Below are 15,022 nucleotides of genomic sequence, written 5' to 3'. Positions count from 1 at the left end.
AAGGAGGACCATGACGTAGTTTGGCAAATGTTGATGGGAGACAACAATCTAACTTCCGCCCATGACACTGCCTGAACCCTGGTGAAATTAACCCTAATCTGACTAGGCAACAGCTGTTCAGCATCCATATATGTGGCCGTGACCATCTCCTTAATCCTGTGAGCTATTGTAGCTGCAAAGCCGGCTTGCCCTGTTTACTACCACTGTGAAGGACAAACAAGCAATCTGTCTTCCAGAAAGGTTTAAAAACCTACAGATACCTCACGATATGTCTCTTGACATTCAAGGGTCACAACAGGCAATATTCCTCTGCATCTCTTTCCCTATCCAGAGATGACTGGGAAACGTACTGATTCAAGTGAAATCCGAGACCACTTTTGGCAAAAAGGAAGGAACAGTACACAGCTGTATAGCCCCTGGAGACACTTGGAGGAACAAGGCCTGCGGCTCGGAAATTTGACGCGCCACAAGAACCACCATTTTCAAGGTTAGTAACTGCAAGGAAAGGATACGCATTGATCTAAATGTAGGGCCCACTAAGAAATCCAAAACCAGATTAAGAGTCTACAAGGGCACCGGTAACCACAAGGGAGGACGAAGATGTTTCACACCTTTCAAGAAATGGGCCACATTTGGATTAGCTGACAAGGGACCACCATTCTCCTGAAACGGGTAAGAGCCACTACTTGCACTTTTAGAGAATTAAGGATCAACCCTTTATTCAATCCATCCTGCAAAAATTCCAAAATGAGCGGGATCTTAACTGAACGAGAAAGAACACTTCGATCTTCACATCAAGTCTCAAACACTCGCCAAACTCGCACATAGACTAAGGAAGTGGAGAACTTTCTTGCTTTTAGCAAGGTGGCAATCACAGCAGTAGAATATCCACACTTCAGCAAGACAAAATTGAGTTGGATCTTCATGAGGAACAGGTCCCTGCTGTAACAGATTCCTGTGTGCCGGAATCTGGATGAGGCAGTCTACCAGAAGCCTTCCCAAATCCACATACCATGGTCTCCTGGGCCAATCTGGTGCCACCAGATGCACCATCCCTGTGTGACCCTCGACCCTCCGAACTATTCTGCCCAACATGGACCATAGGGGAAAGGCATACAGCAGCTTGCCCTCCAGCCATTCCTGCATGAAAGCATTGATACCCAAGGACTTCGGATCTCTCCTGCAACTGAAGAATTGAGGAACCTTTTCACTGCGAGAAGTCACCAGCAGGTCTAGGAATGGAAGGCCCCAGCAATCCACTATCAGCTGAAACCCCTAGTCTGACAACACTCATTCTCCTGGGTCCAGACTCTCCCTGCTGAGAAATTCTGCTCTCACATTGTCTTTTCCTGCAATGTGCGAGGCCGAGATCTACCTCCTGCGACACTTGCTGGCTCTTGGTTCTTCCTTGCCGATTGATGTAAGCCACTACTGCATTGTCTGAAATTATCTGGACTGCTCAACCCTGCAACCTGCCGCTGAACTGCAAGCATGCCAACCGGATCACCTGGGCTTCCAACAGATTGATGTTCCAGAGAGACTTTTCTGTACTCCAGCGCCCTTGAGTAGTCAGGTCCTGACAGTGAGCTCCCCAACTCTGGAGGCTTGCATCTGTTGTAAGTAGTAACCAATCCATTGTTTTTAGGGAATCCCCCTTAGATGATCCACTTGTAACCACCACTGTAGGTGAGAGCAGAATGCCATCAGCAGGTGGAGCTGAGTTGAATATGAATACTCCTGAGACTGTGGGTTCCAATGAGACAGCAGGGAGCGCTAAAGAGGATGCATATGCGCCTTCACCCATGGCACCACTTCTAGGGTTGCCGCCATCAAACTGAGTACTTGCAGATAGGACCACACTGTCGGGCATATAGTGTTCATCAACAGATGCATCTGCACCATCAACTTCTGAATACAAGCTTCTGGTAGGAAAACCTTGCCCTGCTTTGTGTTGAACCCAACACCGAGATACTCTAGTGACTGAGAAGGCTGAAGACTGCTCTTGGCCAGGTTCACCACCCAGCTGAGTTTATGCAACAGAGAAATCACCTTGCGGGACACTAGGTGGCTCTCTTCAAGAGAATTGGCCTGAATCAGCCAGTCATCCAAATATGGGTGTACCAGAATCCCATACTTTCTCAACTCTGCCGCCACCACCACAACCTTGGAAAAGGTTCTGGGTGCGGTGGTCAGACCAAAAGGCAGCACCTGAAACTCATAATGGCATCCCAAAACTGGAAATCACAGAAAATGTTGGTGCTATAGCAGGATGGGAATATGCAGGCATGCCTGAGACAGGTCCAAGGAGGTTAGAAATCCCCCTGACTGCATGGCCATTATCACTGAGTGCAATGTTTCCATGAGAAAATGAATCACTCGCAAATGACAGTTGATCTCTTTGAGATCCAGGATGGGACAAAAGGAGCCCTTCTTATTGGACACAATGAAATAAATGGAATATTGACCCATATTTTCTTGAGACTTGGGTACTGGAACCACAGCCCTCAGACTGAAGAGCCTTGACAAGGTACATGCCAATGCATGCTTATTCTGCGGGGAGTGGCAGGGAGAAACCATGAACATGTCCCAAGGAACACTGCAAAACTCCAGCGCATATTCCTCTCGTATCACCCTCAGGACCCACTGGTCCGATGTGAGTTCGGCCGTCTGCTTCCAGCAGCAGAAAGAGCCAGAAACAGATTCACCGAGCCTCAGCCATATGGCAGGGAAAGGTAAAAATGGCTTCTGCTCTGCTAGAACAGTGGCTGCAGGGCCTGACTGGGGGTGGGTGTCAGCGCAGCGGATCTACGGGCCTGGGGCTGCTCGGGCACGTGACTGGCCTGACCCGCTCACCGGGGTATGCCTGAAGCCCTGATAGGCCAATCCTCCCCTCAGGGTAGGGGAAAGAGATTGGTGGGACTCTGAGTGCTCCTTTCTGCTAGTCTTGCTCATGCCCCCCCCCCCCCCCCCCCCATCGTTTCCTAAAGTTGCCTCCTGTGGCTCTTGTACTTTTTTTTCCTCTTCTCTGCTGGGTGTTTTCAGGAGGTCACCCCTCAGCCTGGCCCCTACACTAAAAAGGCAAATGATAGTTTTACTACCTAAGAGCCACCCGGCTACTCGTGCTACATCCCCATAGGAGCTGGCGCAAGGTTTCCAGCCTATGGCTCCCCTTTGCCGAGAAGATACCTGAAAAGCTTAGGAAAGAAAAGCACTTGAGTGGATGCTGTGGGCACGGATCACCGTCTCTGGCCAGCAGCATCTGCTTCTCAGCTGAGGCTTGCAGGAAGGAAACTGCACTTCCTTGGGCCATTGGAAAGACAGGCAGGCACATCCTTAAGACCTTTCCCTGTTCCACTTTGCTTTGTATCGCTAAAGTTGCAAAGTTTGGGGCCGCAGTAGCTGGGGCCTTCATCTTCACTGTGAGCGGGACGTGCTCCGCTCGCGGCACGTTGGGGGTCTTCTCCATCTTTGAAGGAGGCTCCGGCTGCGCTGGGGGGGGGGGGGGGGGGCGGGAAGGGACTCTGCGAGGGTCCTTTGTTGTTTTGGCAGCAGGGTGAGGTGGCCACTAGAAGAGTTTGGGGAAGCAGTTTTTGCTGCTTCTCAAATTTGCCGCCTGAAGCAGCTGCCTCACCCTGCCTCATTATAGAACTGCCCCTGGGGAGAATGTAGCAGACAGTGCAGGCATAATTTGGAAGAAACAGGACGGGAAGGGCTGAAGAAGGGAGAAATCATTTTCTGTTCTGCTGAATCTACTCCAATCTCACCCCCTTCAATCTGTCTCCTTGTTTCAATAGGCAGAATAAGTGGAAGGGATGGACTAGACACCTACACAGCCTGTGATCCTAGGACGCAGGACTCAGCTGAAGACAGAGTAGAGGAGAAGGTAGGAGGTTCCCTGGAACAGTGATTAGGGAGCTGTAGGTGGTTAATGCTGAAAGAAGGATAAGAACAGGGGGTGGTCTGTAGGGGGATGAATATTGGGGGAGGTGAATACGGGGTGGTGTGAGAAGAGATTACAGTTGGTGGAGATGAGTGTTTGGGAGAGATGCAGAGGGGATGGCACACAAGGGATTGAATTCTGGGAGATGAGACTGTCGATTCCTCCCCCGTTTCCCTGAAATCAGCAATGCAAACTTAGACTGTCTGAGGTGATGTGGGAGACTCAGGGTATGGGGGTGCATGAGAACTACATGGGAGGAGGGGATGTGTGTGGAAGTGTGCAAAGGCACAAGAGCTGGGGAAGAAATGCAAAACAGCTGGCAGAAATGAGGCAGGGGTACGAGACAGAACTAAAAGGGGAGGTCTGCGTAAAAGAAAGCTAGAGGTGGTGGTGAGGGTAAAGAGAGTAAAGGATGGTGTTGGGTTGGGGATGGGTTGTTTGGTATGGAGGGTGTGAGAGAATGAGAATCATAGGTGGTGAAGGGAGAGGGAGGGTAAAAGAACCAGAGGTGATGAAGTAGAAGATGGTGATAAGGGCAGAGAGGGCCAGAGTGAAGGGAGTGGAGAGGATATAAGAGAGCCAGAGATAATGACTGAGAAGAGAAAGGGGTGAAGGGGGTGGGTATGTGAGAGTCAGAAGGGGTAATGAGGGAGGGTGTATGAGAAACAGAGAGGATATTGATAGGGGGATGGGATAGTATTCAAGGGGATAACTGGAGGTGAGAGTGAATCGGACAGAAGGTGATGAGGGGGAGCATGAGAAGAGTCAGAGTGGGGATGATGGGGGTAGGAAAACAAAATGGAGGGGATGGGAGAAAGTGAGAGGAATTGAGTGAAATGAAATGGTTGAAAGGGAGTAAGAAAGTTAGTATGGGATGATGGGGAATGTGAGAGAGAGAGGGGGTGACGTTTTGGGGGAGAAGGAAGCCAGATGGCAGGAAGCAATCCAATGAGAATTGAGATTGGCAATGGAGTTGAGAGCTGGGGAAGTGAAGGACAAGGACAGGGAGAGCTGGAAAGTGAGATGTGATGAAGGATAGAAGAGGAGTGAGGGAGAAGGAGGAATGAGATCCAGTTGGGAGTGAATAGAAAGAATTATGGTGATGCAAGGGAGAGACTTAGAAGCAGAAAACAGAGAAAATAATAAAAATGAGATGATGTGGAAACAGATATCAGGGAGGAGGAAGAAGTGAAGACAGGAGAGAGAAACAAAGTAAAATGGAAAGGACAGCTTGGAAAAGGAATTAGGAGAAGATAGACAAGAGGAAATGAGGAAAAACAGAGCAAAAATAATGCAAAAGAATCCTGATCCAGATAAAGATAGAAGAATGCATTTTATTTTCAATTTAGAGATTGGACTATGTAACATAGTGTTCTAGCAGCTGTATGGCTTCTGGACTAAACTGAACTCTGCATGGTGTAATTGTTATTGGATCGACAGAAGTATAATCCAAAAAGGTTATACATAGGTCTGTTCTTCAGATGTGAATAATCTCTCCGATATAATGTCTGAAGAAGGGGCATCTGTGATTTCAAAAGCTCTTGTACAATATTTTACATAATTCGTACTTTGATACCATAAAAGGTTTCAGAATCTGCCAAGAATCCCATAATTGGAATGTCATTTTCAGTGGTAAGTTATTGTATTTTCTACATACAACTTATTTTTCGTTACATGAAGAGAGGTAGAGCAGGGTTAAATAATGTGAAAACAAGGAGTGCCTCACCAAGTGAAACAGAACTGGTGGGAGCCTATTGATAAGAAACTGGCAAACCATCACTGACCAGGTAAGAAGCAACCAGCTCAGTGTACCCCCTTGGCACTTTCAGTGTGCTGTGCTGATGTTCAAAATTGTTGCCAAAAGGCCAGCAGAATCTCAGTAACACTAGTATCCTATGTTTTCACAGGATCATTCTCGGGGGGCGGAGGGATTGTTGAATTAAATTATCAAAATCTTGGGTGGAGACCATATGGACCCGTGCCCCAAATATTTTAAATAGGTAGCAATGCCTCTGTTCCTTCCAGTTCCTTAGTTCCATTGGTCTGACTCTGACTTAGAATACTGCAAATGTTGCTAATCATTGACACCCTAGAACAGGACTTCCCAAACTTTTAGCCAATGTGACCCCATTTTAGCCTTTGAGAGTTCACATGGTCCTCAGAAGGACAACCAAAACAAATAAGCAGGGATGCAGCTCCCCCTCCAACAATCAGTCCACTTTTTCCCTCTTGCACTCCTGTGATCCCCTCTCAAGTTCCACCATCTCCAATCGATTCTCTCTGTCAACCTCCACCCCCTCCAGAGGGCCTCCTTTCTGAACCTCCTTCCCTCCTAATGGAACCTTCTCCTAATCTCTGCCCCTCCAGCTGATCCTCTTCCAACACCTCTCACCTCCCCAGCCCATTTCCCCTCTCTCACCTCCTGCAGCCTTTTTTGCACCCCTCCAGCACATCCTCTGTCACCCCCAAGCCTTTCTTATAACCCCCAACTCAGCCTCTGTCATCCCAATCCCCCCTCACCTCCCAGCCTTATGTCCTCCCCTCCAACTCTTCGCTCATCCCAAGTGCCTCTCTTACATCTCCCAGTTAATCTTCTGTCATTCATCTTCATTCACCCTCCACAGTCATTCTCTCTCCATCTGATCCCTCCCATCAACAGCCTCTCCTCCAAACATCCCCCTGGCCAGGGTCAGCAATGACATTTCTTTGTAGGGCCTGAGCCAAAAGTGGTTGACAACTGATGGGAAGAGAGGGCAGGCTGATAGGTGAATTTTTCCCTTGAGTAGATTCAGTCGGTGGGTGAGGCGAAAGGAGTAGTGTTAATCTCCATAAGCCCGTGCTTATGGAGCCCTCTCCTCCCCTCCCCTCATGGCTGGTCCCTAACCCAATAATGATCTGTAAGTGGCAGCACCATCAGTAATAAAAGTCAGCATGGGGTATATGAGCCAGTGTAAGTTCATAGGCCCTGCAGTGGCCCCGATTTATCCTCACACAGGACTTCCTGTTTCCACAGAAACACATGCAAGGGCAGGGCCATCTCAGGGCCTGCAAGGGTGTGCTGACTTGTACTACTACTGCTGCTGCGAGCTCCTGAAGAGCACTGTTGTCTGAGGCAAGTGTGAAGCCAAATGAAGGTTCTTTTTGGGGGGGTTCCGACCCACGGTTTGGGAAGCCCTGCCCTAGAAGTTTCTCAATTCTCAGAGATTTTTTTTTTTCAGATTTTACATCTAGGCCTTTGTCCTGTGCAAATATCTATGGCAGGTGACTATAAATCCACAATCGGAGAAAGACCACAGATACAACGGCAGCAAGGGAGTCAGGTTTCACTTCAATTAACCAAGCAGAAACCAAAAGGTTACCTAACAAGCCATAAGTGATGCTTTTCTACTGGACTAACATTTTAGAGCCAAAAAAACAAACTGGAAACTGATCCAGTATAGCAGTAGCAACCAAGACAAGAGGATCAGTGAACACCAGGAGTTCTTTATTTTGCACAAAACATCATAAAATTACAGTCAGAGTGGCTGTAAAATTGATGGCTCTGACTGTCTAAACGCTGGTATCTATTCGGCTGAGTTCCTGTCCGGACGAAGCACAGCTTGCTGCCGAAGTGTTTGTGTCGGCTTTTGAGTGGAGGTGTATTCCTTACTGTTTGTCCTGAAGGCAATTGTTTAAACATTCCAAAAGAGGCTGAACTGCTATATGGAGACAAACCACCGGCATTACGCATAATAGCCCCTGAAACAGCTCAAAGAGCGAAACTCGGCCTGAGTTGGGCTTTTTATGATGTTTTGTGCAGAATAAAGACCTCCTGGTGTTCACTGATCCTCTTGTCTTGGTGCTACTAACATTTGAGAGCTACACTCCCTTTGTCTGATCAGCATAAAATGTGCTCATGCTGCACCAACCTGATGAAAGGAGTGTGTCTCCTGTAAAGCTAGGCACAAATGTATTACGTTCTCCCCATAAAGCAGAGTGCTCCCTTTGCCTCTCAGCAGCCAAATGAAAATACTGGTACCTGACCAGGATCTTCTCTTTCAAGTCTATCTGTGAAAGCAGGTTGTCCCCCAATGTTCCCTTGTTTCACCAAGTAGGTTTCATCTGGTTTCACTTTGGGAACCTCCTAAAATAAAATGACAGAGTGCAGACAAAATCATTAATGGTTCTGCACATGTTACACATGCAGGAAAGCTAGCTGTCCTAGGCAACAAAGCTTTGTTCTAGTGTACTCTGTTTCTTAGCTTTCAGACTGGTGGATCCAGAACCAGTGGAGTTATGCACCTCTACCAGCAGATGGAGACATCACAATATATATATAACCCTGCAATGACATCAGCCCGTCAGTATTCTCCATCTCCAGCAGATGATGGACGTGAATCTCCCTACTGGGGGATTGCCTAAAAATTTTAAAAGGAGAAAAGAAAAAGGAGATTTATTCATCCTGCTCTCCTGTGGTGATATTATGGTCCCTCCCTCAGTTGAGAATTCCTGAGGTGCTGTCCTTGGATCCCTCCTTCAGATGAATGCCTTGGTCCGGTAGCTGGTTTTCCAGCCGGCATGGACTTAGCTGTAAAAATAATAATAAAATAAATAAAACCCAACAGAAAAGGCAAGCGGGTGCAGGAAGCAGAGTGTGGCGGTGAAGGTCCTTGCCCTCTCCCCCAGCAGCCGGAGACCAACCTTATACTCAGCTGGGACGGGCTGGGCTCAGGTAAAGATTAATTAAAAAAATATAAAAAAAGAGAGAAGTAGGGGAGTTAGGCAAGGATTCCTCTCCTCTCCGGTCTTCATGCTCGGCATGCCGATCCAATTTTCTTCCCGCCTGCAGGGGAGCTTAAGGGACATGGGCAGCTTGGCAAATTGAGCAGCCTTTTGTTTAGGCCCCGCTCTCAGGCTTGTCTTGTTCGCCACTTGGTAGGCCGTGACAGTGTTTTTGTGTTTATTCCCACACTTAAGGCTGCACTCTTCAGTGCATAGGTTCGTGCTTGTGCGCCCGGCTATGGGTCTGGTTGTGCGCCCAGGTTGTGTGCCTAGTTGTGTGTTTAGGGGCACGGTGTTGAGCATCTAAATTTTGGGTGCCTAGTTTATGCAGCGTGGACACAGCTGGGCATACTGTTACCATTCATCTGTTAGGGTGTACCAACAGCCTCATTGCACTCATAGCAAAGAAGCCTAAACCCCTTACACTTTGTGCTGATTGTCATATTCAGGCCTCCCAACCTGGCGTTCCATCTAACTTGTGTCAGCGCTATTTGAATTGCCTCCATTTGATTTTACTAAGCCTGGTTCTTCTCAGTCTGATGTGGGAATGGAAAAAGAGCTGCCAGAGGTCTCGCCTGATTTTGGGGCTCCCTTAACTGGTTCATCAGCAGGGGAAGGTAGTTCATTGGGTGCAGGGCCAATGCCTCCTGGTTTTGGCATGGATCCCTCTGCCTTTTCTTGGACTGCAATCTTTTCTTCAGGCACATTCCTTGGACCTGGCCAATCATAACAGGTCAGGATCGCAGGCTACGGATTCCCGCATGCCTGGTGCTGTGGGTAAGTGTTGGAGTACGTCTAGACCTGCGGTGGGTCTCCCTGATAGGGACCCGAATGGCATGGATGATGAAGCCGATCCTTACTCCCTGGAGAACGGGGAAATTGGAGCTGTATAGAACTATGTTGCATTTCTTTCATAGAGATGAGTTTCTGGCTCTGATTTCCCAGACACTGAAGATGCTGGGATTACTAGAGGGCCAAATCCACGTCTGAACCAAAGAAAGATCTAATTTTGATTTCCTTGCGTAAAGCCTCATGTTTCTTCCCTATTATGGAGGTCATTCAAGAGCTGATTGATCTTGAAAGGGGTGCCCCAGAAGATAATTTTAAAGGGGGACGAGCCTTGGAAGGACTGTTCCCACTGGATCCAATTGCAAGAGAGCAATTGCGCTTTCCAAAAGTGGATGCACTTGTGTGTGCTGTTACCAAGCGGACAACTATCCCCATAGAAGGGGGAGCAGCTTTGAAGGATGCACAGGATAGGAGAATTTAGGCTATTCTTAAGCAGGCTTTTGAAGCAGTGGTAATTAGTTTGCAGATACCTTCTTGTTGTTCCCTGGTGGCTCGCTCGTCGATGAATCCAGGGCTGCCTTTTTGGCAGATGTGGGCTGCGATTCAGTCCGCACTTCGGCCAGAGGGGTAGCTTTGGTAATAGTGGACAGGCATCAGCTATGGCTGAGAAATTGGTCAGCCAATACAACCTCGAAGTCTAACCTAATAAAATTGCCCTTTAAAGGCTCACTCTTGTTTGGGAGCGAATTAGAAAAAATGGCCAATAAGTGGCGTGAGTCCTAGGTTCCTAGGTTACCAGAGGATAAGAAACAGACACTACGATCCTCCAGCGCGAGAGATTGTGCTAGGGTGTTTAAATGTTTTTGACCCTGCAGAGGAGCGGCCTTTCAGAGGGCTCGGCCTTTGGGTAGGTCTCAATCCTTTCATCCCAGGCAGCCCAGATGGGGTGCAGTCTTGGGTAGTGGAGCCCCTTGAGCCTCCCAATGAAGGTGTGCCAACCCACCCCTGGGAAAAGGAGATAGGGGGTTGCTTTTTTTTTTTTTTTAAATCAGAGATGGGTCGAGATCACATCAGACCAGTGGGTTCTAGAGGTGATAAGAGATGGCTATGCACTGGAGTTTCGCAGTGTTCCTCGGGACATTTTCATGGTGTCTCCCTGCAACTCTCCGCAGAAGAGACAAGCTGTCAAGGCTTCTCAGCCTACGGGCTGTGGTTCCAGTGCCCACATCTCAAGAAAATATGGGCAGATATTTCATTTATTTTGTTGTGCCAAAGAAAGAGGGCTCTTTTTGCCCAATCCTAGATCTCAAAGGGGTCAATCGCTCTTGCGGGTGACTTGTTTTTGCATGTTAACCTTGCACTCAGTGATAATGGCAGTACAGTCGGGAGGGTTTCTGACGTCCCTGGACTTGTCAGAGGCGTACCTTCATATTCCCATCTATCTAGAGCATCAACGGTTTCTGCGTTTCACAGTTTTGGGGCGGCATTATCAGTTTTGAGTGCTGCCTTTTGGTTTGGCCACCGTGCCCAGAACCTTTTTCAAGGTTATGGTGGTGGTGGTGGTGGCAGAGTTAAGAAAGGATGAAGTTTTGGTGCAGGTGGTGGCAGAGTTAAGAAAGGATGGAGACTTGGTGCACCCGTACTTAGACGACTGGCTGATTCTGGCCAAGAGTTGTGAGGAGAGTCTTCGGGACTTGTGCAAGGTGATCTCCTTGTTGCAGGAGCTAGGTTGGGTAGTGAACCTGGCCAAGAGCAATTTTCAGCCATCACAGTCAATGGAGTATCGGTCAGAGGGCCGTATCCAGAAGCTGATGGTGCAGGTGCATCTATTGACGAACACAATACATGACGGATTGATTTGAGCCAAGACATTGGAAGAGAGCCTTTGTGTCTCCCGCAGGGTGGTTTCCTTGCTACAGGAACTAGGGTGGGTGGTGAATCTGGCCAAAAGTAATTTATAGTTGTCTCAGACCCTGGAGTATCTTGGGGTTTGATTCGATACAAGGCAGAGCAGAGTGTTTCTGCCGGAGTCTTGGATCCACTCGTTGATGCTGCAAGTCCAGTCCCTGCAGAATTCTGTTCGTCCAACCGTGTGGTCTTATCTACAGGTCCTGGGATTGATGGCTGCCACATTAGAAGTGGTTCCCTGGGCGAAGGCACATATGCGCCCTCTTCAGCGTGCCTTGCTCTCCTGATGGAGTCCGCAGACACAAAACTATGCGGTGAGGCTGCTCCTTCCGTTAGAGGTGAAATCCCAGATGGATGTTGGTTACACATGGACCATCTCAAGAAGGGAATTTCCCTGATGGCGCAAGATTGTTTGGTACTCACAACAGATGTGAGCCTCCAGCCTGGGGGGCTCACTGTCAGGAGTTAGCAGTATAAGGGCGTTGGAATGCAGTGGAGCAGCAGAGGAACATCAACAGACTGGAGGCACGAGTGGTTTGGTTGGCATGCCTGCCATTCACCTAGTGTGCCTGCAGTTTGCCGAGCGGTTAGAGGCTCGGGTGGTCCAGATAATGTCTGACAATGCAACAATGGTGGTTTACATCAATCATCAGGGTGGAACCAAGAGTCAACAGGTGTCAGAGGAGATAGATGCGCTCATGGTATGGGCGGAGCAGCATCTCTGAAGCATATCCACCTCTCACATTGCTGGAAAGGACAATAACAGAGCCGATTTTCTTAGCAAGAGAATGTTGAACCCAAGAGAATGGGAGCTGGCAGACGAGGCCTATCAGCTCCTGGTGGACCACTGGGGTCTACTGGATCTAGATCTGTTAGCAAGCTTCAACAATGCAAAAGTTCCACACTTCTTCAGTCACAGGTGGGACTCAAAAGTGATGGGCATAGATGCTCTTGTTCAGGATTAGCCACATGGCACCCTGCTGCATGCATTCCCACTTTGGCCTTTGATAGGCAGGCTGGTACAGAAGATTGCAAGTCAAAACACCACCATCCTTTTAGTAGCTCCAGATTGAGCTTGAAGGTCGTGGTTCGCCGATCTCCAGAGACTTCTTGGTGGGCAGTCCCCTCCAGCTACATCTTGGATGGATGTGTTACATCAGGGACCCATTCTTCACGAGGATCCAGTTCAGTTCTTTCTTACGGTTTGGCCATTGAAAGGGCTTGGTTGTTGAAGCATGGTTATTCACCTTCTGTAATTTCCACTCTTCTTTGGGCCTGGAAATTTTCTGCTTCTCTAGCTTATGTTAGAATTTGGATGGTCTTTGAGGCCTGGTGTTTCTGAGCAAGGAACTCAACTTCTCAAGGAGGCTATTCTTTGATTTTGGAATTTTTACAGGATGGTTTGCTTAAGGATTTGGTCCTTAATACTTTGAAGGTTTAAGTTGCAGCACTGGCTTGTTACAGGGAAGAGTCAATGGAGGGCCTTTGTCTTCCCATCCGGGCGTGTCCTGTTTCTTGCAGGGATTTAAACATCTTTGTCCCCCATTGTGGTTTCTGATGCTTTTGTGGGATCTTAACTTGGTTCTTGGCAAGTCCGACTTTTCAACCACTGCGTACTCTTTCCTTGCAGCTGCTTACTTTGAAGACAGTTTTTCTGGTAGCAATCTTTTTGGCTCATCGAGTCTCTGAGCTGCAGGCTCTTTCCTGCTGTGAGCCTTTTCCTCGTGTGGCTCTGGGTGTGGTTCAGCTTTGGACAGTGCCTTCATTTTTGCCCAAAGTGGTTTCAGACTTTCATTTGAATCAGTCCATTTCTCTGCCTGCCTTGGACAGGGATAGAGCTGAAGTTGAGGATCGCCTTTTGCGCTCCTTGGACATCAAACGTTATTTACTGTGCTATTTGGAGGTGACTAAGACTGTTTGTAAGTCTGATCGCCTGTTTGTTCTCCATGATGGAGGTAAGCAGGGAGCATTCTTGCCCGCTAGGTTAAGAAGGTCATTATGGCATCCTATATGGCTGCTGAAGTTGTCTTACTGAAGCAGACTAGACCGCATTCCACTGGGCTCAGGCGATATCATGGGCGGAGCTTCATTTGTTGTCGCCTGCTGAAATTTGCCGAACAGTGACATGGTCATCTTTGCACACCTTCTCCAGGCATTACTGCTTGGATTTTAGGGCTAGGGAGGACCCTGTTTTTGTGCGGGCAGTTTTGACTGGGCCGCTGGCAGCCTCCCACCCTTTTCGGGATTAGTTTTAGTACATTCCACTTGGGACTGACGTACCTGGATGCTTAGGAAGGAGAAATTATTACTTACCTGATAATTTCCTTTCCTTTCGTGAAAGGTAGGTGAATCCCAGACCCACCCTCGGCTGCCAGATTTGGATTTTGTGGTTAGCCTTAGGGCGGGTGATGCAGAGTATGATTCCTGCTCTTCGTTAATAACTGGTAAGTAGCTTCTCTAGCTCTTAGTTTGCTAGATATGTTCCTTCTTTTGGCTGAGCTCAGTTTTCCTGTTGGTTGAGAAACATGAATGATTGCCTGTTGATAATAATATTCAAGTTTAATCAGGTTTGTCCACAGTTTGGCTTTTCCAGAGAATATTTGCAGGCTGATGTCAGAGCAGGACTATATAGCTGTGACATCAGCTTTTGCTCAGTCTCCATCTGTTAGCAGAGGTGCATAACCCACTCGTTGAGACTGACCAGCCTTCACTAAAGGAAACAAAATTATCAGGTAAGTAATAATTTCTCCTTCTGGCTTTGTTTCAGAAGTTTGCAATGTCTACTTTTTCTTCCCAAAACCATATTGCAAAGCACCACACAGACTCAGCAGACTGGGAGAAGTGTGCACAATGTAAAGTACGAAAGCAATATATATATATTTTTTTTACAGGTGCATGGCTGGCTTTATTGATAATAGCACCCTTTGCGAGTGTCAAAACTGGCACCCCCCTCCTTGGAAAATTTGGGAGGGGAGTGGCTAGCTATAACCATTTCTTGTCAAGAAATAACCAAAATGGAACATCCACATTATTGTACATGTAAATCAGAGTGGCCTAGTGCTTAGCATAATAGGCTGAAAACTGGGGAATCCAGAGGTTTCTTAGAGGAAAAAGACATTCTATAAAGATGAAATGAAATGAAATGCCATACCCTCCTCTACTGACACTCCTTGTATCTTTGGGCAAGTCACTTTCTCTCCCATTGCCTCATGAAACCATTTGGATCGTAAGCTCTTTGAGGCAGGGACTTATTGCACTTGAATTCTAAAAAAATTTCTGTTAGCTGCCTCGGGATATTTCACTTACATTTAATGTGATGGGTAGGCTTGTCTGTTCCTGATCAAAAGATAATGGTACATTTGGTTATTTCTTGACACAAAATTATATCTAGTCACTCTCCTCCCAAATTGTTCCCTCCCAAACTTTCACCACTGTTCTTGTTAAGTGCTCACCCTCTCATCCCACCACCCCAGTTCCCTTGCTTACACTCTCACCCCAGCCCTCCCTTCCTCACTCTCTCATTCCTGTAGCACCCTTGCTTGCTCTCTCACCTCTCCAGCATCCCTTGCTCTCATACCCTCCCAGTCCAATTGTTCTAAAAATCTCCCAGCCTCTGTGCTCCCA

At 47.7% G+C, this 15,022-nt stretch overlaps 1 protein-coding gene across 4 annotated transcripts in view; it reads right to left on the bottom strand.

The window, feature by feature from the left end:
• NEK5 (NIMA related kinase 5) overlaps nt 1-15,022 on the bottom strand; it is a 202,665-nt gene that overhangs the window by 40,115 nt on the left and 147,528 nt on the right. For all 4 annotated transcript variants that reach the window (XM_029602794.1, XM_029602795.1, XM_029602793.1 and 1 more), the window contains exon 16: nt 7,959-8,063. In XM_029602794.1, the coding sequence (XP_029458654.1) occupies nt 7,959-8,063 (105 nt within the window). The remainder of the gene's footprint in view (nt 1-7,958; nt 8,064-15,022) is intronic.

Source organism: Rhinatrema bivittatum, chromosome 5 (assembly GCF_901001135.1).
Source record: "Rhinatrema bivittatum chromosome 5, aRhiBiv1.1, whole genome shotgun sequence".
In the NCBI taxonomy this organism is placed as follows: domain Eukaryota; kingdom Metazoa; phylum Chordata; class Amphibia; order Gymnophiona; family Rhinatrematidae; genus Rhinatrema; species Rhinatrema bivittatum.
Note: the sequence above shows the minus strand (reverse complement) of the source record. Positions and strands in the feature narration are given on the sequence as shown.